Here is a 25,419-nt window from a genome sequence, read left to right as displayed (position 1 = left end):
TAGGGTGGTGCTGTACTAATTTTCCTATACTTTAGTGGTTTAAAGGCTTTGTGCTTCTTTAATGAGATAGCTTTTTAAAGGAGTCATAAATTGGTTCTAATGATTGTTGCTTTCAGATACTGATTTAGTTGCATCTTTTACATTTGTAATTGAATTTCCAAGTATAGTACTGATGAAAATGGACTCTACCTTGTGCCCCAAAGCACTGACTTTTGACATTATAAATCGGTTGACTTAGTAGTTTAACATAAGCAATGGTCTCTAACTGGTTTGACAAAAAGCATCTACTTCTAAACAAATGCCAGGAACACAATCAATTGGGTAGCTCTGAAATTCTGACTTCTTCGTCTCTTACTAAAAAAAAGAAAATTAGAGAACATGGCTAACTGTCACATTTCTTAGAAGTGTTTTCAAACCATGTGATTTACTTGAATCCAATAATAAAATCATTGAGTGTTTAAAGAAAATTATAAGGAGAGTGGAAAAGTGGTTTCATTGCCAAAGCTGCCAGAGCAAGAAGAGATTCTTGAAAAATGAAACTGAAATCTTAATATCTGTATCTTTACAAAAAATTCCTCTTTAATACAGACATCACTGTTTTCTAAGAACAGAGGTTCTAGAGTCTAATACTGCTAAGCAACTCCTTGTTGTAATTGGCAAAAATATAAACGTTTGCACAAGATGTTCCAAATAATACAGATTCTGGGACTTACTGAGAATTAATTAGGAAGGTAAATTTATTACCTACATAAATAAATGAACAAACCCGAGCACATTCCATGTCGACATCAAGGGGCTATATACTTTCCATTAAAGAGGACTAATAAATACAGTTTAAAGGCTCGAGGGAGGAGAGAGGGGAGAAGGCTGGCGCACAGCAGCTCAGGCGGTGCCAGACATCAGCTGACCGCCTTCACTGAGATTACCATGGAAACACCTTCTCCTGGGACTCCGCCATGAGGGCAGGGTGCTTTAGCAACGGTGATCGGGAGCAGAGCCCACAGCGATGGATTTCAGGAGGGCACACCCCTGTACACATTATAAAGACGATCCATCTTCCAAATGAAATGATAGCTTTCTAGCCAGTCACTGTCAGATGGAGTAATAAAGCATGAAGCCCGGCATAATCACAACCCATTTACCTCTACAAAACACTCACATCGGTTCTGATAATTGTCTCTTTTCTCTTCCCTGCTTGTCTGTATTCTCCACAGAACTAAAGGAGATATTTGTGTAATTAATTGGCTACTTCCTTGGCCATCAAGCCCACACCGATAAAAAGGGACTATATCAAACAGCATCAGTGGGCAGATTCAAGCATTTTTCAAAACCAACACAGCTCACCAACAAAAGGATAAGAAGAGTCCCAGCTGAGGTTGGGTTAAATGTTTCAGTTTATGTGGTCTCACTTGAAACCAGTGAACAGATTTTATGTTTACGCAAATTAAACTCGATCTTGGCAACCAGCTCCCTGAGTGCTGGCTGGGGCGAGCCCATGTCCCCATGAACTCACAAGACACAAGCTCGTTGATTCACGCGACTCACCTCAGCCATGGGGTGCAATCTTTTCCACCCATCTATAGTGATCTCTAGGTTGATTCTCAGAGTTAAATAGGTTGTGATCAAAGTTCTGTACATGTTACTAATTATGTAGGTTACTTCTTGACTATTCTCCATATCAAGCCCAGCAACCACGAGTCTCCCAGCTTTGCAAAACATTCAAATTCTGACCCTCCTTCCCATGTAAAACTTTTAACCTTTCTTGACATTGGAAATGATGCTTTAATTCGCTATTACCACTTACAAATACAGTGTAGAGAGTGACTCAAGGCGGATGATGCTAATCTGACAGTAACAAAGAATCCAGCTGGCTGAAACCCTATCCCAACTCCGCACTATTTGTACAAAGAAAGCCACTCTGTGGCTAAGACAGGGGTCACTTGTAACTTGAATGTTTCATTCTCAGACTGCTGTTTATAATTACTCGACTGTGCCATTTGTGAGAACAGTGCTTACTGAAAACAGTCTCAAAAACCTGTCATGATTTCCTATTTTTATATTTCCTGCGAAGAGCGACTGGACTCATTGCTAAATGATAAGCAGGCTGGATCGTTTTTGCTAATGAAAGAGAAAAAAGGTGTCAAATTTATATTTTAATTATATTTTGTTTAGGCTTACATAAAGATCAGTCTTTCTTGAACACAAACCAACTGATGACAGAGACTGGAGGGTGATTCCTGAAGAGATTAGCTGAGACCCCCGCATACACTGAGCTACGTAGCTTAGGCTACGAGAAAAATACATGACGCTACTACATGACTGTTAGAATGGCTAGAATTTAAACTGACACTGGCAAATACTGGTGAAGACGCAGAGCAGTGGGAACTCTCATGCACTGCTGGTAGGAATGCAAAATGGTACAGCTACTTTGGGAGACAATTTGGCAGTTCACATAAAGCCGGACTTAGTCTTGCTACATGATGTAGCAACTGTACTTGTAGGTATGTACCCAGATGACCTGAAAACTTGTGTCCATACAAAAACCTGGACGTGAGTGTTCACAGCAGCTTTATTCACGATGGTGCCAAACTGGAAGCAACCAAGATGTCCTCCAATAGGCAGAAGGATGGACAAACTATGGCACACTCATACATTGGAACAGTATTCAGTGATAAAAAGAAATGAGCTACCAAGCCATGGAAAGAGATGGGGGCACCTCAGATACCTACTGCTAAGTAAAACAGGCCAACCTACAAAGGTTACAAAGCATATGGTTCCAGTGATATGATATTCTAGAAAAGGCACAACTGCAGAGACAGTAAAATGATCAGAGGTTGCCAGGGTTTGGGGGAGAGAGCTACAAGTTGTAGAAATAAATAAGAAATATAGAGCTTTCCCTCCCGGCTTGCCTGACGATTGACCGCCATTACGAACAACATAGTTATTCTCTGAGCCAGGAAGTTCACGACTAACTGACTAATATGGCAGAAACAAATGGTCATCTATGTCCTTCACCCCAGAAAGGCAACAGAAACTAAGAAATTTGGGAAAAACTGGCCAAAACATACAAGACCACATCAGACATCATCTTTGTATTTGGATTTAGGATGCATTTTGGTGGTGGTAAGACAAATGACTTTGGCACGATTTAGGACTCCTTGGATTACAGAAGGAAAATGAACCCAAACATAGACTTGCAAGACGTCGCCTACATGAGAAGAAAAAGACCTCAAGAAAATAGCAAAAGGAACACAAGAACAGAATGAAGAAGGTCGGGGGGGGGGGCGGGATGCAGAGGACAGTGCCGATGCCAGCACAAAGGAGTAAAGGTTCTGTGGTGGCCATAGTCACCTGCAGGGACGGTGCAGGCTTTTCACGAGAGGATTAATAAGCTGTAAAAACTTAAACAAAAAAGATCAAGAACAAAGTATTAGAAGAATTCGGTTATGAAAAAAGACCGGGAAAAGAAGCTGAAAATAACAGGTATTGTTATAGTGATGAGCAACTTATCAATATGTAATTATGTGATGGTGATATTTATCTTTATTTTTATGCTAAATTCTAGTCGTGCAGAGGAGAACACTGGGTATCTATTCTATAAGCAGACAGAAACTTAGACCACAGTGGGAGAAACATAATAATAGTGTGGCTACATATTCTAAAGACGATCACAAAGCAGGGTTAGCTGTACATATGCCTCTTCTGTTGAGCTTCAAGGTACGGTCTCAAGAAGTGAAGCGCACTGGGCAAATAAAATTAATGCCTCCTGATTTAACTTCTGGTTTACAGGAACTACAGTGACAAGGAGAATAAATGAACCATAAGGAAACAGACAAATCCAGACGAGACCAGTTCTAGACTCTAAGAAGTCAGTGTCATGCAGACTGTGTGCTGGTGGGGATGTGGAGAAACCAGAACTCTCATATACGGAAGAGAATGTAAAATGGAGCTGCCATGTTGGAAAAGTTTGGTAGTTTCTTACAAAGTTAAACAAAGGCCATATGATAGAATAATTAATTCCACTCCTAGATATCCACCCGGGAGAAATAAAAGCACATACCCACATAAAGACTTGTATGCAAATGCACCTAGCAGCCAAATGTCCATGACATGGTACATAGAGAAATGAAATATGGTATATCCATTCAGTAGAATATTACTCAGCAATTAAATGAACAAATCAATGACATACGGCCCAACCGAGATGAACCTCCAAAGCATACTGAGTGAAGGAAGCGAGAGACACAGCAATACCTGTTGTATGATTCCATGTATATGAAATTTCTAGAAAAGGTGAAAGGATAGGCTGAAGTTGGGAGCGGGGATTTACTGCAAATGGGTATAAGAGAACACTCTGAGGTGACAGAAATGTTCTAAAACTGGACTGTGTGATGTTTGTACAAAAGCATAAATTTACTTAAAGTAACTGAACTGTACCTTACAATGGGTGAATTTTAGGGTCAGTAAACGTAGGAGTTTGCTAGTGCAGCCATACAAAGCCCCACAGAATGGATGGCTTAAGTAAGTTCTGGAGGCTCAAAGTCCAAGATCAAGATGTGGAAGGGTGTGGTTCTTCTGAGGCCTCTCTCCTCCACTTGTGGATGGCCATCTTCTCTCTCTGTCTTCACATGGTCTTCCCTCTGTACCTATCTTTGTTCCAACCGCCTCTTCTTAAAAGGGCACCATTCATACAGGATCAGGTCTGACCCCAATGACCTCATTTTAACCTAATTACTTCTTTAAAGACCCTATCTGCAAACACAGCCACATTCTGAGGACTAGGGGTTAGAACTTCAACCAATGAATTTGGGGGAAGCACCGTTCAGCCCATTACAGTAAATGATAATTTAATAACGCTGTTTTAAGAAGTCAACCTCATGACTTAAGAAGGCACCCAGGGGTGCCTGGGTGGCTTAGTCAGCTCAGGTCATGATCTCACAGCTCATGAGTTCAAGCCCTACGTCGGGGTCTGTGCTGAGAGCTCAGAGCCTGGAGCCTGCTTCAGGTTCTGTGTCTCTCTCTTTCTCTCCCCCTCCCATGCTCATGCTCTGTCTCTTTCTCCTTCAAAAATAAATAAATGTTGGGGCACCTGGGTGGCTCAGTCGGTTAAGCGTCCGACTTCAGCTCAGGTCACGATCTCACAGTTCATGAGTTCGAGTCCCACGTCAGGCTCTGTGCTGACAGCCCGGAGCCTGGAGCCTGCTTCGGATTCTGTCTCTCTCTCTCTCTCTCTCTGCCCCTCCCTTACTCACACTGTCTCTCTCTCTCTCTCAAAAATAAATAAACATTAAAAAAATTTAAAAAAAAGTTAAAAAAAAAATTAGGGGCGCCTGGGTGGCTCACTCGGTTGAGTGAGCCTGACTTTGGCTCAGGACACGATCTTATGGTTCTCAAGCTCTGTCCCTTTCTTTCTCAAAAATAAATAAAAACATTAAAAAAATGTAAAAACAATAAACAAATAAATAAAAAGTCAACATCATGAAAAAAAGACTGTATGTGGAGGTACAGTTCTGGACTAAAAGACATGTACCTCTACAATAGGAACGTATTTTTAAAAATAAGTGTAAGACATTCTTTGAATGAGTGGAGACATTTGACTAAGTGCTAGATACTAAGTGATATTATGGAAATGTTTTTTTCTCAGATATGGAAATGGGACGATAGTTATGAAGGAGAAGGTCCTTGTTCGCAGGGGCATATACACACAGGAGCATTTGGTGGCAAAGTGTCATGAGAGAGAGCAAACAAATACAGCAAAAAAACCAAATATTTATTGAATCTAGGTGGAGGGCATAAGGGCATTTATTCCCTTACTATTCTTTCAGCTTCTCTATACATTCGAAAAACTTGATAATAAAAAGTCAGAAGGATGGAATTAGCATTTAACACTGAGGAGGCAGAGAGTTCTCCAGACAGGAAAGACACACTCCCAAAATTCCTTTTATTCCTTTCCTTCCTTGCTAATTGAAGTAGGAAATGTATCCTTCTATGAAGCTCACACCCAGTTATAGCTTTTTATAAGTGAGAAATGGTTAGCATTTCTATGGTTCCTGCCACACAAAATCCAGAATAAAACATAACGTAGATTTTAGAAGTTTTAAAGTTTGGCATGGAAGAGGCTGAGACACACAGGTGTAGCTCATTTAAACTAACAAATGACAACAGGGTACCTGGGTGGCTCAGTTGGTTAAGCACCTGACTGGATTCTGGCTCAGGTCATGAGCTCATGGTTTGTGGGAGCCCCGCACGGGCTCTGTGCTGACAGGGCAGAGCCTGCTTGAGATCCTCTCTCTCCCTCTCTCTCCACCCCTTCCTTGCTCTTTCTCTCTCTCAAAATAATAAATAAACTTAAAAAAAAAAAAGAAAGCAGATGACGAGATCTTTTTTTTTTAATGTTTATTTTTGAGAGAGAGAGAGAGACAGAGCGTGAGTGGGGGAAGGCAGAGAGAGAGAGGAAGACAGAGAATCTGAAGCAGGCTCCAGGCCCTGAGCTGTCAGCACAGAGCCCAACACAAGGCCCAAACCCATGAACTGTGAGATCATGACTTGCGTCAAAGTCGGACACCGAACTGACTGAGCCACCCAGGTGCCTCAAAGATCTTTTTTTTTTTTAATAGGAGTAGCAAAGCAGTGACCTATGGGCCGAATATGGCCAACAGATGTGTTTTATTTGGCTTGCATGGCATTTAACAATCAGGAGACTAACATCAAATACAGACTTCAGCTTTTTTTAGGGGAATCCAAAGGCCTGGCATAGTGGGGCTCAGGCATGGTCATGGTCATTACAGTGGAGGGATGACTGCCCTGTGGTAGAGTATGGGCTTCATTCATTTCTGAACCTGCCAGACTCCCAAAGGAATTTGACGTTAAGACAAAGAAAATGAGGAAATGTCACTTTTGATGAGATCTGCTTTACCACCCTCCTCTGCTCTCTTTCCATGTGTATGGCTGTGGCTAGTGAGAACATCATGCTGGGAGGAAGGTGAAATGGAAGGGGAGGGATTTGGAAATTAATGAGTGGTACTAGGCCGATTGTTTATATGCAGGGGGGAAAATGAATGCAGGGCTACAGCGTCACACACACACAGAAATCAATTCTAGGAGCACTGTGGCTGTCGATGTGAAAGGTAAAGCAATAAAGTGTATAGAGTACAACAGAAGATGCCTTTGTGACCTTGGGATGGGAAACGACTTCTCAAATAAAAAAACCCCTGCATCAACCTCAAAGGAAAAAAGTGCTCAGCTGAGCTGCATTAACATAAAAAAATTTTGTTCAAACCCACCATTACAGAATGAAAAGTCAAGTCACAGAGTCAGAAAATATATGTAACGTCTGTAACTGCCAAGGGGCACTTGTGCAAAATATAAAGAGAACTAGAAATCAACTTTTATTTTTTATTTTTTAAAATATTTTTTTTGACATTTATTTATTATTGAGAGACAGAGAGAGACAGAGCACAAGCAGGGGAGGGGCAGAGAGAAGGTGGGGAGACACAGAATCAGAAGCAGAATTCAGGCTCTGAGCTGTCAGCACAGAGCCCAGTGTGGGGCTTGAACTCACAAACTGCGAGATCCTGACCTGAGCCTAAGTCAGAGGCTTAACTGACTGAGCCACCCAGGCGCCCATAGAAATCAACTTTTAAAAGACAACTGAATAGAAAGATGGGTAAGAGATTCACAAAAGGCATCCAAATGATCCATAAACACACAAAAAGGTGTCAGACCTTATTAGTAAAAAGGGCAATGCAAATACAAAACACAATCCACATCTATCAACAGGGGAATGGATAAAGATGTGGTATATATACATAACTGTATATTATTCAGCCACGAGAGAAAGAAATCCTACCATCTGGACCAAATAAACCAGACAAAGAAATACTATATGATCTTGCTTACACGTGGAATCTAACAAAGCCGAACTCACAGAAATAGAGAGTAGAGTGGCGGTTACGGCGGCTGGCGAGCAGGGGAAGTGGGAGATGCTGGACGAAGGGCACAAGCTTCCAGTCATAAGATGAGTAAGTTCTAGGAAACTGCTGAACGGCAGTGGTGATGGCAGTTAATGATACTGCATTATATACTTGGAAGTTGCTAAGCGAGTGGATCCTAAAATACTCTCACCACAGAAAAGAAACTGTAATTATGTGATGTGATGGCACTGTGGGCCAATGCTAAGGTGGTAACCATTTTGCAACGTGTAAGTGTATCACATCGGCCCACTGTGCACCTTACACATGAACAATGTTATATGTCAATTACATCTCAATAAAACTGGGGAAAAAAAGCCCCACAATGAGTAACTGCCACATACCTACCAGAACAGCTAACACTGAGGACACTCTCCATAGCTAGTGCTGAACAGACGGCGGCTGGACCTGGAACGGTCACACGCTGTTGGTGGAGGTGTACATGAGCACTCTACTTTGGGAAACTGCATCTGTCCACTACAGTTTCACGCCGGGGTAAGTGTCCAATGAAAGCGTATGCACATAGACACTAAAAGACAGTGACCGGGAGGGAACACAATGGGGCTTTCTGGCCTATTAATGGCCTGTGTCCCGACTTTGGTAACAGCTGAATAGATGGGTTCACTTTGTGATCATTCATCAAGCTCTACCCTTAAGCTTTGTGCACTTTTCTGCATGTAGGGTATACTTCAATAAAAGAGTTAAAGTATTTGCCCGGATGTGAACAGGTGGGAGGGGTATGCCACATGTCAATAAAACCTTCCAAGGGTCTGCTAATCCAGTGACCTCAGTTTTACTTCAGTTACCCCAAGCCTCATGAGAAAGTTTGAAAATCTCTATTCTAATGGGATCCTGTCACCAAAAAATAGAATACAAAAGCAAAGATATATTCAGTTCTAGTTCAGACACTCATTTTCAAAGAGAAATTGGACTGGGGACTATTTTACGTATTGATATAAGGGATTAATAGCACTGCTTTGACCTGTTAGAGAGATGGTAAGAGTGAATAATGGGGCAATGGCAGAGAAGAAGGGGATTCCTTCCTTCCTTCCATCCTCCTTCCCTCCCTCCTTCTCTTTTTCTTTCTTTCTTTCTTTCTTTCTTTCTTTCTCTCTTTCTCTTTCTTTCTTTCTTTCTTTCTCTCTCTCTCTCTCTCTCTCTCCCCTTCTTTCTTCTTCCTTCCTTCCCTCCCTCCCTCCCTCTCTTTCCTTCCCTCCCTCCCTCCCTCCCCTTCCTTCTTCCTTTCTTTCTTCCTCCCTTCCCTTCCCTTCCCTTCCCTTCCCCTTCTTTCCTCCTTTCCTTCCCTTCCCTTCTTCCTTCCTTGTAGGCTTCATGCCCAGCACAGAGCCCAGTGTGGGGCCTGAACTCACCACCTTGATATCAAGACTGAGATGAGGGGTGCATGGGTGGCTCAGTCGGTTAAGTGTCTGACTTCGGCTCAGGTCACGATCTCACGGTTCTTGCGTTCAAGGCCCGCATCTGGCTCTGTCTGTGCTGACAGCTTGGAGCCTGGAGACTGTTTCACATTCTGTGTCTCCCTCTCCCTCTGCCCCTCCCCTGTTTGCACTCTTTCTTTTGTTGTCTCAAAAATAAAACATCTTAAAAAAAAAAAAAAAAAGACCTGAGCTGAAATCAAGAGTCAGTCACATGTTTAGCCAACTGAGTCACCCAAGTGCCCTGAAATTTCTAAGTCATAAAATGAAAAATGCTTAGGGGCACCTGGATGGCTACTTAGTCAAGCGTCCGACTTTGGCTCAGGTCATGATCTCACAGTTTGTGGGTTTGACTCCGTGTTGGGCTCTGTGCTGACAGCTCAGAGCCTGGAGCCTGCTTCCCATTCTGTCTCCCTCTTGCTCTGGCCCTTCCCTGTTCGTACTCTGTCTCTCTCTCTCAAAAATAAATAAAACATTAAAAAAAGAAAAGAAAAATGGTTATCTTTTAGCTTGTTCTTTTTTCTTTCTTTTTCCTTCCTTTTTTAAAGTTTATTTTTATTTATTTTGAGAGAGCATGAGAGAGTGAGTGAGCAAACAGGGGAGGGGCAGAGAGGGAGACAGAATACCAAGCAGGCTCCTTGCCATCAGCACAGAGCCCAGTGCAGGGCTTGGACCCATGAACTCTGAGATCATGACCTGAGCCAAGATCGGGAGTCAGAAGCTTAACCAACTGACTGAGGCAGCCAGGTGCCCCTCTTCCTTCTAGATTTTAACTCACTTCTCTTTAAATGTTTTTAATTCTGCAGTATGTTTTAGTGTTAACAGAAACTGATGAGAACAATACAACAGATAGTGATCTGATAGATTCTTATATTTAAAAAATAACTTAGGGGTAATGCCAGTGCAGTAGAATGTTGGCTATAGGGTAACAGATTCATGTGGTGTTATATACATTAATTCTTTTTTGAATTTTTAATTTTTTAAATTAATTTTTTTGTATACATAAAATATATACAAAACAGATTGTTTCACAATAAATGAATTTGAAGTTTGTGAACTTCCTCCCTATAGAAAACACATACACACATGTACTATGAATTATCATATACAAAATAATTGGAAAATATACCACTAAACAGCCCATGGCTTAAAGAAGAACTCACAATGGAAATGACAAAATAATTAAAATGGAACAACAAGGATGATACCACATATTAGAACATGTGAAGTTCAGCTCAAGGTCATTCATAAACACAAATTTACATTTTAAATGCATTTTTAAAAACTAAAATTTAAAAACAAAAGCATCCCTATCAAAATAACATCAGCATTCTTCACAGAGCTAGGAACAAACAATCCTAAAATTTGTATGGAACCAGAAAAGACCCCGGAGAGCCAAAGCAATCCTGCAAAAGAAAACCAAAGCTGAAGGCATTACAATCCTGGATTTCAAGCTGTATTACAAAGCTGTAATCATCAAGACAGTATGGTGCTGGCACAAAAACAGACACTCAGATCAGTGGAAGAGAACAGAGAACCCAGAAATGGACCCACAAACGTATGGCCAACTAATCTTTGACAAAGCAGGAAAAAATATCCAATGGAATACAGTCTTTTTAGCAAATGGTGCTGGGAAAACTGGACAGCGACATGCAGAAGAATGAACCTGGACTGCTTTCTTACATCACACACAAAAATAAACTCCAAATGGATGAAAGACAGAAAGCCATCAAAATCCTTGAGGAGAAAGCAGGCAAAGTCTCTTTGATCTTGGCAGCAGCGACTTCTTACTCAACACGTCTCCGAAGGCAAGGGAAACAAAAGCAAAAATGAACTATTGGGACCTCATCAAAATAAAAAGCTTCTGCACAGACAAGAAAACAATCAGCAAAACTAGAAGGTAACTGACGGAATGTGTGAAGATATTTGCAAATGGCATATCAGATAAAGGGTTAGTCTCCAAAATCTATAAAGAACTTGTCAAACTCAACCCAAAAAACAAATAATCCAGTGAAGAAATGGGCAAAAGACATGAATAGACACTTCTCCAAAGAAGACATCCAGATGACTAACAGACACATGAAAAAATGCTTGACGTCATTCATCATCACGGAAATAGCAATCAAAACCACAATGAGATACCACCTCACACCTGTCAGAATGGCTAACATTAGCAACTCAGGCAACAACAGATGTTGGTGAGGATGCGGAGAAAGAGGATCTCTTTTGCACTGCTGGTGGGAATGCAAACTGGTGCAGCCACTCTGGAAAACAGTATGGAGGTTCTCAAAAAATTAAAAATAGAATTACCTTATGACCTAGCAATTGCACTACTAGATATTTATCCAAGGGATACAGGTATGCTGCTTCAAAGGGGCATATCCACCCCAATATTTATAGCAGTTCTACTGACAATACCCAAAGTATGGAAAGACCCCAAATGTCCATTGACGGATGAATGGATAAAGGAGATGTGGTATATATATATACAATGGAATATTATGTAGCAATCAAAAAGAATGAAATCTTGCCATTTGCAACTACGTGGATAGAACTAGAGGGTAATATGCTAAGCGAAATTAGTCAGAGAAAGACAAATATCATATGATTTCACTCATATGAGGACTTTAAGATACAAAACAGATGAACATAGGAGAAGGGAAGCAAAAATAATATAAAAACAAGGAGGGGACAAAACATAAGAGACTTAAATACAGAGAACAAACTGAGGGTGGCTGGAGGGGCTGTGGGTGGGGGGATGGGCTAAATAGATAAGGGGCATTAAGGAAGACACTTGTTGAGATGAGCACTGGGTGTTACACGTAGGGGATGAATCACTGGAACCTATTCCTGAAATCATTATTGCACTATATGCTAACTAACTTGGATGTAAATCAATCAATCAATCAATCAATAAAAATGAAAGCAGTTAACCCCTCAACGCAAAAAGCTAGAAAAGGAACCAACAGAGTAAATCTAGAGAATGGAGAAGAAAAAAAAACAAGAGCAGAGGTCAATGAAAAGGTAACGAAATCAATAAAATAGGTCTCCAGCAAAACTGATCTGGGAAACAATGAGAAGAAAGCACATCTGATCAATGTTAGGAACACAGAGGGAACGTAAGAGGTACAGTGAGGAGCTCTTGGCCCCAGGACTGGGTCACTGGCAGCCTACAACTGGCTTCCCTTATATCAGGTGTCCACCCTCGTTTAGTTAGTGTCTTCCCCTCTCCTCTGAGGAACAGCTGAGGGCTGCGTCTCTGGGTGGAGGGGAGTGGGGATGTACTCTTGTTTAGACAGAGGAGAAAGCAAACATGACTGTCATGTGTTTCACATGCTGTGCGATAATGGTCCACACACCATTGGCTGTTGAGTGGGTCAGAACTCCCCCTGGGCTTGAATTATCATTTGCTTCATTTACTTCACTTTTCTCTTTGACATACCCCCTCCCTTATCCTCTTTCATAGATAGCTTTCTTTTTCTCTTTTGCCTCCCCCTTTATTGAGGTATATAGCTTACACTCAGCAGAAAGTACAAATCTCAAGGAAACAGCCTGGTGAATTTTAACAAACATATACAGAAGAGTAACTGCTACCAGATCAAGGCGCAAAACATTTCCAGCCCCCCGTAGGCTCGCTCTTTCCTCCCTGCTCACGTCTCTGTGTCTTTGCTGTTCCTTGTACCCTAAATACTTTTCCTCCAAGTAAGCATATGGCTCATTCTTTAGCTCCTATGAGTCTCTGCTTAAATGTCAACTTCTCGGTGAGGCCTGATCACTCTATTTGAAATTATAACACCCCTCATATCCTCTATCTTCCTTCCCTATTCTATTTCTTCCCTTATCCCTTCTAATGGATTATATGATGTGTATATGGATGTATATATATGCATGCATACATATACATATATGCACAAATACATACATGTAAGTAGAATCTGCTGCCTCCCCTCCCCACTGCAATGTAAATTCTGTAAGGGCAGAGATTTTGACTATTTTGACACTTCTGTGCCACAATACCTATATGTCTGGCACATAATGAGTATTCGGCAATCATTTGTTGAATGAAGAGTTTAGTCATTGAGGCTGTAACAAGACAATCTGGTCTACAGCTCTCTAAAACCCCAAATGAAGATAATTCCTACACTGGCATTCTAACTGAGGTGTAACTCCCCATTTCTTGAGTCTCCTTAAGTCTCTGTTCATTATGCCTCAAGATCTAGCAGAAAGAAATGAGGCACCAGGATGCTACAAGAAACACCTCTCAGACGGGATGTGCACCTGGTTGCTGCAAGCTTGTCAACAAGGAATAGGATCTCTCCACCCAGCATGTAAAGCCGTGGTTTGGAGGGATAAAGCAGTCACTTAACTGATCTCTGGGGAGCCCCTGGGAGCCGCTGCATGTGCCCATTAGAGTTAAGTGCCTGGGGCATTTAGGTGCTACTGCTTTATACAAGGTCAATGGGTTAGGAGATGCAGAGATAGTAAATTGGTTGAGTACTTTTTACAGTGCATTAGGAAAGCGACAAATATTGGTTCCATATTGCAGGCTGGAAGCAGTTAAGGAAACACATTCTGCTAAAAAGCACCGATGAAGACCAGATTTAGAAACGGATTAGACACATAGCCAAACTACAGCATCACCTAAACTCTTACCGCAATGGGCATCCGTGAGCATGATTTAGTTTTTGTTTGGGGAAGACTGGGATCCAGGAGATTGGAACAGGTGTAGGTGGGAGGAGTCCAAGGATCCAAGGGTGCCTGAGGAAGCTGCCTGTTTGAAGCACTTCTCTCCTATTGACCCACCCCAGCATGCTCTGTGACCAGGGCCCAAAGATGACTTCGGCCTAAGGACAGCAGTCAAAGATTGTAGGGGGAAGGGATCAATTGTGCCCCAAATGAACTGTAGTAATTATCCATGCTATCCCAGGAAAAGTCAGGGAAGATGATGCATGGATTAACGAGTGCTTAACAAGGAACTACGGTAGCAATGTGGATCATACGGAATTGGTTGCTATGGGGAGGCCTCATCTGGAGCCTGTGTGCAATATGTTACTGCAGGATGACACTCGGATGGTTTGTTGGGTTGGCTGATTTAGATCTAAGCCTAGTGCTGGCCCATGCCATCTGGCAAGGACGGCGACTGTTAGTAAGAAGACACACAGAGAGAAGTAGAGCCTGAGAGGATGGAAGGAACGCAGACGCTCCCAGCACTCGTGCTGCTCAGGGGGCTACAGGATAACACAGCCCCTTAGAGCTTCTTTCAACACCGAATGGTAGCATTTCCTTAGCTTTCGCCAGATTCTTCTGACTACCATGTGTATCCTCATTAAAAACGTTACTCAAGACAGTATATGGTCCCAATCTGTTTCTTGGGGACAGAAAAGCTTAACTGAGACAGGAAAGGAGTCTACGAAAAAGAAATGAGAGGCACGAGAATGAGAAGGGTGTGGGCCCCTTAGCTATCTGTTCTTAGCGATTACTCTGACTTCTGAGAACTTTCCAACTGGATTCTGAAACAGTGTTCCTATAGTTCTTATCTTTCTTAGAATAACTCATAACCGATGGTACTGAAGGGAAACTAGAGCTCTTTCAATGCATTAAAAGAGAGGTGAGCAAATGGAAGCCCATTGAGAGATTTCCTTCTACTACATTTCCTTCAGCGATTCTTTGCTGACCATTTAGCTGTGAATGTTCTCCAGTCACCTGCCCCCTTTCTCTCTCTAGACTCATAATTTCAGCCTCCAACATGGATCCACTCTTGAATTTTTATCTTGAGTGCTGAATTCTTTCCTCCTCTACATTGGATGGAATGTATACCTTCCAAGTTTCACCACTGCCTTGAAACACAACATGGTTAAAACGGAGATCATCTTCTTCCTTCCCTTCCCAGTTTCTTCACTAATCTTATCATTGTTTAAAGGTTCCTTGTCTTAAACTCTGTTTAATTTCAAAATATTCTGATCATACAAAAAGTTTAAAGGAAAAAGCCACAAAGACTCATGTTTTCACGATCAACACTTAATAGTTTGCCATAATTGTTTCAGACTGAAAAAACATTTTTATAGATTCAGTTGGAAGTCCTCTGTCCCCTTCAACCTGGCGCCCTCTAAGACGCTACCGCTACTCCAAAGTTAGTTCTTCCCAAAGCAGACCCCGAGACAAAGGCTGGTAAACATACAGAAGTGATTTGGGAGGGGCAGGGATGCTGGCAAGGGAGTGGGGAGATGGTTCAGGGACAGAAAGGCAGCCAACAGGGCCTTGTTAAACCAGCTACCACCGTGGGGTGCAGGCAAAGGGGGTTCTGGCAGCCTGATGGGGGACTTTCGACAAGGACATTGGCTGTTGGAGTCAGGAAGGTGTGCCCAGAAATGATCAGGGGGTGCAGTGGGATACAGGCAGAGGACTGATAGCATCCGTGACAGTGTGTACCCATTCTACTGACATTGTTTTACCTTTACTGCAATTATTAATTGCCGTTAATTTTTATATTATATATTGTTTATAACATTGACAACGATGCTGATGATGATGGGGAACAGTGACACACAAGTCACCATGAAAAAGGATGGTAGTTTGGCAAAATAACTTCGGTTCAGAGTTGCGTAGCTATTTATTGAACTTGTATCAAGTGCTCTGATTGATCTCCCTTTAATAGATTGATCTCCCTACTTTAATAGAAAGTAAAGAAATAAAACACAGGCCACAATTTATTTTTTTGTTTGTTTCCACACTTCATTTGACTTTGACAAAATCTGATTTTCTCCCATATCCTCCTTCGTCTCCTACTCTAAGACTGCAGTTATTAGGCTTAAACTGTGATTGATACATGAGATTACAAGAGCTTGCTAAGAAGACAATATGAAATCAAGAATGTCCTATTTTCTTCTTAGCTGCAATCCGTTAGCCTTTTTATTGAAAGGGAGAAAGATGCATGTGTGTGTATTGGGGTGGGGGCAGGGAGTGTAATGGACACAAATTTCAACCCCATAATCAACCCTGCAGTGACGTCCCAAATCATTTAGCAAACCCAGGAATAGTTTCCCTTCTGTGGTCCCTCACAACCAACAGGACTCTTGATTTAACAACATAAAACTACAAAACAGTATGTTTCCTATTCCCTTTTGCAGATACCAAAAGGATTTAAAATAATCTTTAAATAATACTCCTCATGGATTCTATTATTGGACAAACACAGACCTCTCTCCTTAGGAACTAGCAGACAGACAAAAACCACCTGACTCTCAAAAGGATCTGGTAGTCAGCAGGATCTTTCTGAAGAATCAGAACCAACAGTCACTTGTAAAGCAGACCACATACAGCAGGAGAAAAATTAAAAAAAAAAATCTTATATTGAGATTCGGGGAGATATCCACCAAATTTCATATTTCAAATGAGAAATGATTATAGAACTTGAAAACCTTATGGAGAACAGCTGAGTGAGTTTAGATCAGAGGGAAAATATATTGGTGAAAAGAACTTTTGGGAACAGCACACATTTTACCTCTGAAAGAGAGGTAATGTTTTCATAAAGTAATTCTCTACTGTTTTTCTACCTGATTCCATTTCCCTATAAAAACAAACCTCTTGAAAATATATAAGAAAATACATTATGTGTCACAACATTTAAGCAGTATGTAAGATTAGGAATACAGAAAGATCACACAGAATGCAGAACGCTTACACTTGGCTTTTTAAAATGCTTCATTAATTTATTGGTAACTTCAGATCCTTCTTTTTCTTCTTCTTCTTCTTCTTCTTCTTCTTCTTCTTCTTCTTCTTCTTCTTCTTCTTCTTTTAAAAATAGGCTCCACACCCAACGTGGGGCTTGAACTCATGACCCCAAGATCAAAAGTCACACGCTCCAGCCAGGCACTCTTGGATCCTTCTTATGGAAAATTGTGCATTTGTACAAAACATAAGACTGGCATAAAATTTCAGGAATTCATGGGCTCCCTAAAGCCCCAAAGGTTGTAGTGATCAATTACTGACCCACTTGGGGTCCAGGAATACCAGGTTAAGAATCCCTTATTCAGAAAGGAGCAGAAAACACTTACATTATAGAGCGGAATTGTCTTCATCACCTTGTACTGTTTAGTGGGGTCCATCTTATATAGGTGACGGTCAGTGACAAAAATTGCTCGGTCTTCCACCTTACTAAATCGATTCACCTGTAAGAAAACAAACCAATAAACTATAATATCTCACCCAGAATGAAATCAAATTATCTGCAGGAAAACCTCTAGGGGCAGCAGTGGCTGGTGGTGCAGACACATTCTTGAACAGATATGTACCACGCAAGGCCCGTTCTCCTGGATGAACAGAGATCTAAAAGGAGTAGTGGTTTCCGGGTTTGTAGAATTTTACAATTTAAATTTCACAGTTTTACAGTTTAACAGGGAAAACAAGAAAAACCCGGAAGAATTATGGGACTAAAAACACGTGACCCAGACACTATTAAAAAAATGAAAAGACGACCCAGAGGATAGGAGAAAATGTTTTGCAAATCACATTTCTGATAAGGGGCTTTTATCTCTAAAGGAAGAGAATGTATATTGAACCTACAATATATAACTCAATAATAAAAAGACAAAAAACCGGGTAAAGGATTGGAACAGACATTTCTCCAGAGAAGACAGACAAGTGGCCAAGAAGCACAGGAAAAGATGCGTGACACCATTAGCCGCCAGAGAAATGTAAATCAGAACCACGATGAGATACCACCTTCACACCCACTAGAATGACAATAAAAAAGACAGGTAATAACAAATATTGGCCAGGATGTGGAGAACTGGAACCTTCATCACTGCTGGTGGGAATGTAAAATGATGCAGTTGCTTTGGAAAACAGTCCAGCAGTTCCTCAAATAGTTAAATATAGAGTTAGCATATGACCCAGAAATTCTACTCCTAGGTATATACACAAGGGAATTGAAAACATAGCCACACAAAAACTTGTGCATGAATGTGCACAGCAGCAGTAATCATGACAGTGAAAAAGAAGAAACAACCTAAATGTCCATCAACTGATGAACGGATAATAAAATAGGATATATCCGCACAATGGAATATAATATGTCAGTAAAAAGAAGTATTGATAGACGCTGTAACATGGATGAACCTTAAAAAGATTATGCTAAGTAAAGGAAGCCAGTAACAGAAGACCACATATTGTGTGATCCCATTTATATGTAATGTCCAGAATAAGCAGATCTGTAGAAACAGAAAGTAGATCATTGGTTGCCTCAGCTGGGGGAGATGGAAAGTTTGCAGGGCTGACAGCTAAGGAGTTATGAAAACTGTGGTAATGGAAATACAACTCCGTGAACACAGTAAAAGCCAATGAATTGTATACTTTAAAATGGTGAATGGTATGGTATGTGAATTATATCTCAATAAAGCTATAAAAAACATAACCCCTATTTGAAACAATGCATTCTGCCCTTTTCCTAATGCAATGGATAGGTGTATTTTAGATGAAATTTCCTTAAGTATAACGAGTATGTCATTAAATCTACATGTTCAAAAATGGACAGTGCCTTCCACAGGCAATGGTACAAATGCCTCATAATTACTACCGTCTGTAACAAGAGTGGACCGCGTGGAAGGGCAGTAAATGCCCCACAAGGAAAGGATTCAAGCAGAATCAAAGTGAATGCCTGATGTGGATGTGGTAGGGGGATTCCTGCTTTGAATACAAAGACTAGAGTCTCCAGGGTCTCCTGACACTCAGATTCTGATTCCTTTACCTGACTTTCAAGAGTTTTTCTTTTTTTCAAAAAAAATTTTTTTTTAATGTTTATTTTTGAGAGAGAGAGAGGGAGACAGAGACAGACTGTGAGTGGGGGAAGGGCAGAGAGAGAAAGAGAAGGAGATGCAAAATCCGAAGCAGGCTCCAGACTCTGAGCTGTCATCACAGAGGCAAGGCTCAGACCCATGAACTGTGAGATCATGACATGAACTGATGTTGGACGCTCAACCAACTGAGCCACGCAGGAGCCCTAAGAGTTTTTCTATCTGCCACTTTTCTTTTTATTTTTTTTATCTTAAAGATTTTAGTATTCTTCTTATTTTTGGGGAGTCTCTACACCCCACATGGGGCTCAAACTCACAACCCTGAAACCAAAAGAGTCACATGCTCTACCGACTGAGCCAGACCCTCCCCCCCCCACCACCACCGTTCTCCTTTTTAAACTTTATTTCTGGAAGGGCTCTGCTCCTGATAGGTTTCTTCATGTTACTCTCTCTCTTAAATGTTTGTGATTTTCCACTCTCTCCTTTTTTATCTATATATATTTTAAGATATTGCTCAAGTTCTCATTCCGTTACAAAGCCTCTAAAATTCCTAAAGTAAAAAATGATCACTCTTTCCTTGGAACTTCTATCACACAGTTGTAGAATGAATATATAGGATGCATGTAGAGTTAAGAGTGAAACCAAAAATTAACATCGCAACTAAAGGCACAGGGTTTTTCTAATAAAGTAGGATACTTGAGAATACAACGAGCTATTGGCCAAAGCGTTTTTGCTCACATAAAACACCAGATCTTGTCCCAAACCCTTTTTTCTGAAAGAAAGAAAGGAAGGTTTGCTGATGCTTATAAATTCCAAGACAATAAAGTTAAATCTATCCTTAGTCTCTATCTTCTTATTGTGAAATTTAGTTACTATCTACACTTCTCTACTAAAAGGGCAAAAGTTTTCATTTAATAATTGTAAAGTTTTAATAATTTCAAAGACACTTGTAATTTCTAGACCATGAATGCTTGTTATGAAAAAATATACTTGTTAAAATAGTTGTGCAGAACACTGTGTTTTTATTTATTTTTTTTACAGTTTATTTATTTATTTATTTTGAGAGAGAGAGAGCAAGTGTGGGCAGGGAAGGGGCAGAGAGAGAACCCCAAGCAGGCTCCCTGCTGTCAGCACAGAGACTGATTCGGGGCTTGAACTCACGACCATGAGATCATGACCTGAACTGAGATCAAGAGTTGGATGATTAACCGACTGAGTCACCCAGGTGCCCCTTAGAACACTGTTGGTTTTTTTTATTTTTTTATTTTTAACGTTTATTCATTTTTTGGGGAGACAGAGCACAAGCAGGGGAAGGGGCAGAGAAAGAGGGGACACAGAATCTGGAGCAGGCTCCAGGCTCTGAGCTGTCAGCACAGAGCCTGACACAGGGCTCAAACCCATGAACCAGGGGATTGTGACCTAAGCTGAAGTCAGAGACTCAACCGACTGAGACACCCAGGTGCCCCTCTTTGTTGTTGTTTTAAATATTTTTTAATGTTTATTTATTTTTGAGAGGGAGAGAGATAGAGCGCAAGTGGGGGAGGGGCAGAGAGAGAGGGAGACACAGAATCTAAGCAGGCTCCAGGCTCTGAGCTGTCAGCACAGAGCTTGACATGGGGGCTCAAACTCATGAATCGTGAGATCATGACCTGAGCTGAAGTCAGACGCTCAACCGACTGAGCCAGTCAGGCGCCCCTAGAACACTGTGTTTTTAAACTTATAGTTGAAGCTATGTTTGGCACAGGAGATTGATTTTACTCATGAAACTTGTGATAATCTGATTATAACCTCACTAATCTAGATTTAAGTAACTCAGCCAGTATAAGAGATTACTCAGATTATCTTAAAATTGGAAGTATATAAAAAAGCTGCTTCCCTTGCAAAGTAGCCAAAAATAAGTTAGCAAAATAGTTATAAATAAAACTTACAAATTTACTTCAAAACAAAGTAAAAAAAATCTTTTTTTTTTTTTAAATGAAGGTCAAGAAACAGCAGAGTATTTTATGGTAAAAGTACTCAGAAGAGTGGTTGCCTTTGGTGGTGGTAGGGCTTGGCTCAGAAGGGGCATGAGAGGGCTTTTCAGGGTGACAGAAATGTTTTATATTGGGACAGGGCTGTGATTTACATGGGTGTTCGCACCAGCCAAAACTCACTGAACTGTATACCTCAACACAACTAGAGAAGCAAAACAGTGTAGCATCTCAAATATCCAGGGCTGATTCTTATTTACCGCTTTATTATTTCAGACAGTAATTCTGTCTTCCAGCCAGACCGGAAGCTCCTTGAGGGTCACTGTCATATGGTGGCTTTTTTCTTACACCTCGCAGCACCCAGTACCAAAGTGGGCGACTTGTAGCATTTACTCATCAGTTGGTTTTGAGAGCACTTTTAACCCCACAAGATAATTTCAAGAGGCATTCTTCCCCATGTGAGCCAGTCAGTGTTGGTGATAAGAACTGTCAGACTAGAAAATACAGCAGCACACTGGGGAGGTTGCGTAATGTGCGAAACAGATTTCCCCAGTGGCAAATGAAAACACGTTTGCTCAACAGCTGAAGTCCCCGTTGCCTGGTTTGGTCTTGGAAAACCATTTCTGCACTGAAGAAAGAGGAACTGTGGATTCTGGCCTTCTTATTTCTGAGGCTGGAAGACTATCAGTTAAGCTATCTTTTTAGTAAAAAGCTCCCTAACATAGCACGCACTATAGAAGTGCCTGGATTGCTCATCTGGAATTGTTTTCTTCTTCTGGTTGGAACTGTTGAGATTTATTTGCACATTTTCTTTTATCTCATGAAGTGTCTGTCCCATGAGTTACTCTTTTCCTTCAGAGTCTATGTCTCTGGAGGGCAGGATCCTCAGCAGCAGCCATCACTACAATACTCTGCACAGAATGCTGACCGGCCCCGGGAACCGTCCCGAGTGGATCTAGGAGAAACATTTGTGTCTGTACTTGCAACCCCGTATTACTTGGTCGTAGCTACCCTTAAAAATAGACTCACACTTTCATGGAGAAAAGGGTCTTTCTATAATCGGACAGCTAAAAATGATATTGAATTAATTTTTTCCTACATTTTAAAAAGATTGTATTTATTTATTTCAATATTTATTCATTTTTGAGAGATAGAGACAGAGCTGAGTTGGGGAGGGGCAGAAAGAGAGGGAAATACAGAATGCGAAGCAGGCCCCAGGCTCAGAGCTGTCAGCACAGAGCCCAATACGGGGCTCAAACTCATGGATTGCAAGATCATGACCTGAGCTGAATTCGGACACTTAAAACGACTGAGCCACCCAGGTGCCCCATTTTTTCCTACATTTAAAATCCAACACATGATTCCTATTAATTAGAAAAAAATTATACTGGTAAGCATTTCCTTAAATTAAATAATTTGATAATTTTTTCCCAAAATTGCAATGTACATTAAAAATATTTTTTTAAATGTTTTTATTTATTTTTGAGACAGAGAGAGACAGAGTATGAGCAGGGGAGGGGCAGAGAGAGAGGGAGGCACAGAATCTGAAGCAGGCTCCAGGCTCTAAGCTGTCAGCACAGAGCCCAATGCGGGGCTCAAACTCACAGACTGTGAGATCATGATCTGAGCTGAAGTCAGACGCTTAACTGACTGAGCCACCCAGGCGCCCCTCAATGTACATTTTTTTTAAACATTTATTTATTTTTTGAGAGACAGAGAGAGAGTGTGAGTGGGGGAGGGGCAGAGAGTGAGGGAGACATAGAATCCGAAGCAGGCTCCAGGCTCTGAGTTGTCAGCACAGAGCCCGACGTGGGGCCTGAACTCATGAACTGTGAGATCATGACCTGAGCCAAAGTCAGATGCTTAACCTATTAAGCCACCCAGGCGCCCTGCCATGTGCATTTTTAAGCACTCTATAAGCTGCTGATGATATACAAAGGAACGACATGAAGCCCTTGGTTATAATAAGAATCTGAGTCTAGTAGTTGAGATAGATAAGAAATTAATACGTGAAAATAATTTCACATAAAAGAAAATAAATCTAGATAATGGGATAGGGAGAAAATGTACATGTCTGTGTGATTCTGTAGAGTGCCAGAGAGAGTCAGAGTATGCCCACGTTTGTAGGTAAATCTTTCCCTAACAGGTAGAATTAACCTCAGAACATTTCATAAACAAGGAATGATCTATATGCTAATTGGGATGTTTCAATCTTAGATTTGGGGAATAGTTAAATCAAAAATGAGCACAAAAAATTTCTGAACCACTATAATGTCATGTTCCTCAGTGGAAAAAGTTCCTCAGAAGGAAAAGCAAAGCAAAACAAAACAAAGCAACGAAGAACACTAAACGCCTCCCCCCTCCCCCCAAGGTAAAGGGGAAGCCACACTTGTGATTGTATATTCTCCATCCCTGCTCCCAAGACCACATTTTCAAGATGCAAGTGAAGCAGTCAGAGATAAATTTGAACACACCGTTACCTTTGGCAGGATCCACAGCTAACTAAATTAGGACAGGTAAGACGGGACACAGCAGGGTAGGAAACTGCAAACTCAAATTTAGGTTTTTGAATTTTATGGTCTCCTCCCTTCTGCTTCATAGTTTTAGAAATCAGTCAATTTGCTAAACATTTCTTTTCGAACCAAAGCATATTTTTCAGCCTTCAACTTGACGAAAAATGGTATCTGTAATTAAGAGGAAACTAGAGTCCAAGTGGTAGTATACTACTCTTGATAGTAATTATTTACTTCACACTGCAATGGTTTTTGCCATGAAAGGGAGGTGGCCCTTGTCAGAAGACTTGAAACAAGGTGACTGTGGAGCTTCTGTGTCAGCATTTTTTCTAAGTGGTTCTACACAACACCAGCCTCAGATGAGGCTTCGTGAAAGAAGGGGTTCCAAGTCAGGTAGGTTTGAGGAACGCTGCAAACCATGACCTCCCCAGGGATACTCGTAACCCATGAATATATTAAAGGTTCTGAGAATTCTGCCCTTCAAGAGTATATTTAACTGCTGAACCCAGCATTTCCCAATTATAATACAAGGAATCCTTTTTAAAGACAAATTAATATACATTCAACAGAACACTGGCCTGTGAAACTCATGTTGGAGAACACTAATCCACTCATCATTTGTATCCATCTTAGAGTATGGAGACTACAGAGCATCTACAGTGGATCCTGAATAATAAGTAAAAGCAGTCCCTCCTCTTGGGCAAAATCTTATGAGGAAATACATGTGCGTTGCACAAGAACATGAGAAAAAGAAAAGCTTGTTGCATAATTTCATGAGTTCACACAAGAGTCAACAACAATAGAGCACACTGGTCAAGTGGAGAGGACTTTCCTTCTGTGATGGGTCCATGAGTTAACCTGGAAACCAGAAGACAAAAACCTCAAAGCAGAAATGTTATTGAAGTGCTGTTTAGAAATATTACAGTCCTTTTTACATAAAAATGTAATTTCTAAGGAGAACAGGTCATAAATCTCTACCTTGGGTTTTAACAACTCAAATCATCCTTAAAACAGAGCAAGTGAGTGGCAAGGACATCATGTATCAAGGAAAGAGCTTTATGTTGCGTAACTCAGCAGAATCTAAGCGGCAGAGAGAAAATTTTAACATGTATATATTAATTTATAAATTCAAAGTTAATTAAAATAATTATGGCATAGGAACACTGTTTTTCTTTCTCTTAAATTCATAAAGTAATAGAAAAATTGGCTCACAGACTCACTACTGGATGAGATCTCATCTTATTTCTTTCTATTCCCCATGCTGCAATCCTCAACCAAAGAATCTATTTATAGTTTTAGTCACCACCACAGGGGGCCAGAGATAAAGTTCCCCTGGAGAGTTAGACCAACAGAAAACACATTATTGGTGAAGGCAGCTATTTGCAGACATCTCCCACCTTTAAGGACATTTTATAACTGTAGTTAATGGAAAGTGGTCGTTTCAGAAAGACTCAAAGCAGAAAGGAAAGGGCTTTACTGAAATCATACCAAGTTTACCTTGGCATGTCCTTGGGATTGATAAGTTTCTAAAAAAGGCATTATCTAAACTCAACACCAGAAAAGCAAACAATACGATTAAAAAATGGACAGAGGACCCAAACATTTTCCCAAATGTACGCAGATGGTCAACAGGCAAGTGAAAAATGCTCAACATCACTCGTCGTCAGGGAAATACAAATAAAAACCACAATGAGATATTACCTTACACCTGTCAGAATGGTCAGAATCAAAGACAAAAAATA

General features: G+C 40.9%; 1 protein-coding gene across 1 annotated transcript in view; it reads right to left on the bottom strand.

The window, feature by feature from the left end:
* MYO1D (myosin ID) overlaps positions 1 to 25,419 on the bottom strand; it is a 355,990-nt gene that overhangs the window by 123,212 nt on the left and 207,359 nt on the right. The window contains exon 20 of the mRNA XM_049636655.1: positions 17,458 to 17,571. Coding sequence (XP_049492612.1) covers positions 17,458 to 17,571 — 114 coding nt within the window. The remainder of the gene's footprint in view (positions 1 to 17,457; positions 17,572 to 25,419) is intronic.

The sequence above is a fragment of the Panthera uncia genome, chromosome E1 (assembly GCF_023721935.1).
Source record: "Panthera uncia isolate 11264 chromosome E1, Puncia_PCG_1.0, whole genome shotgun sequence".
Taxonomy (NCBI): domain Eukaryota; kingdom Metazoa; phylum Chordata; class Mammalia; order Carnivora; family Felidae; genus Panthera; species Panthera uncia.
This window is presented reverse-complemented; position numbering and strand designations above follow the sequence as displayed.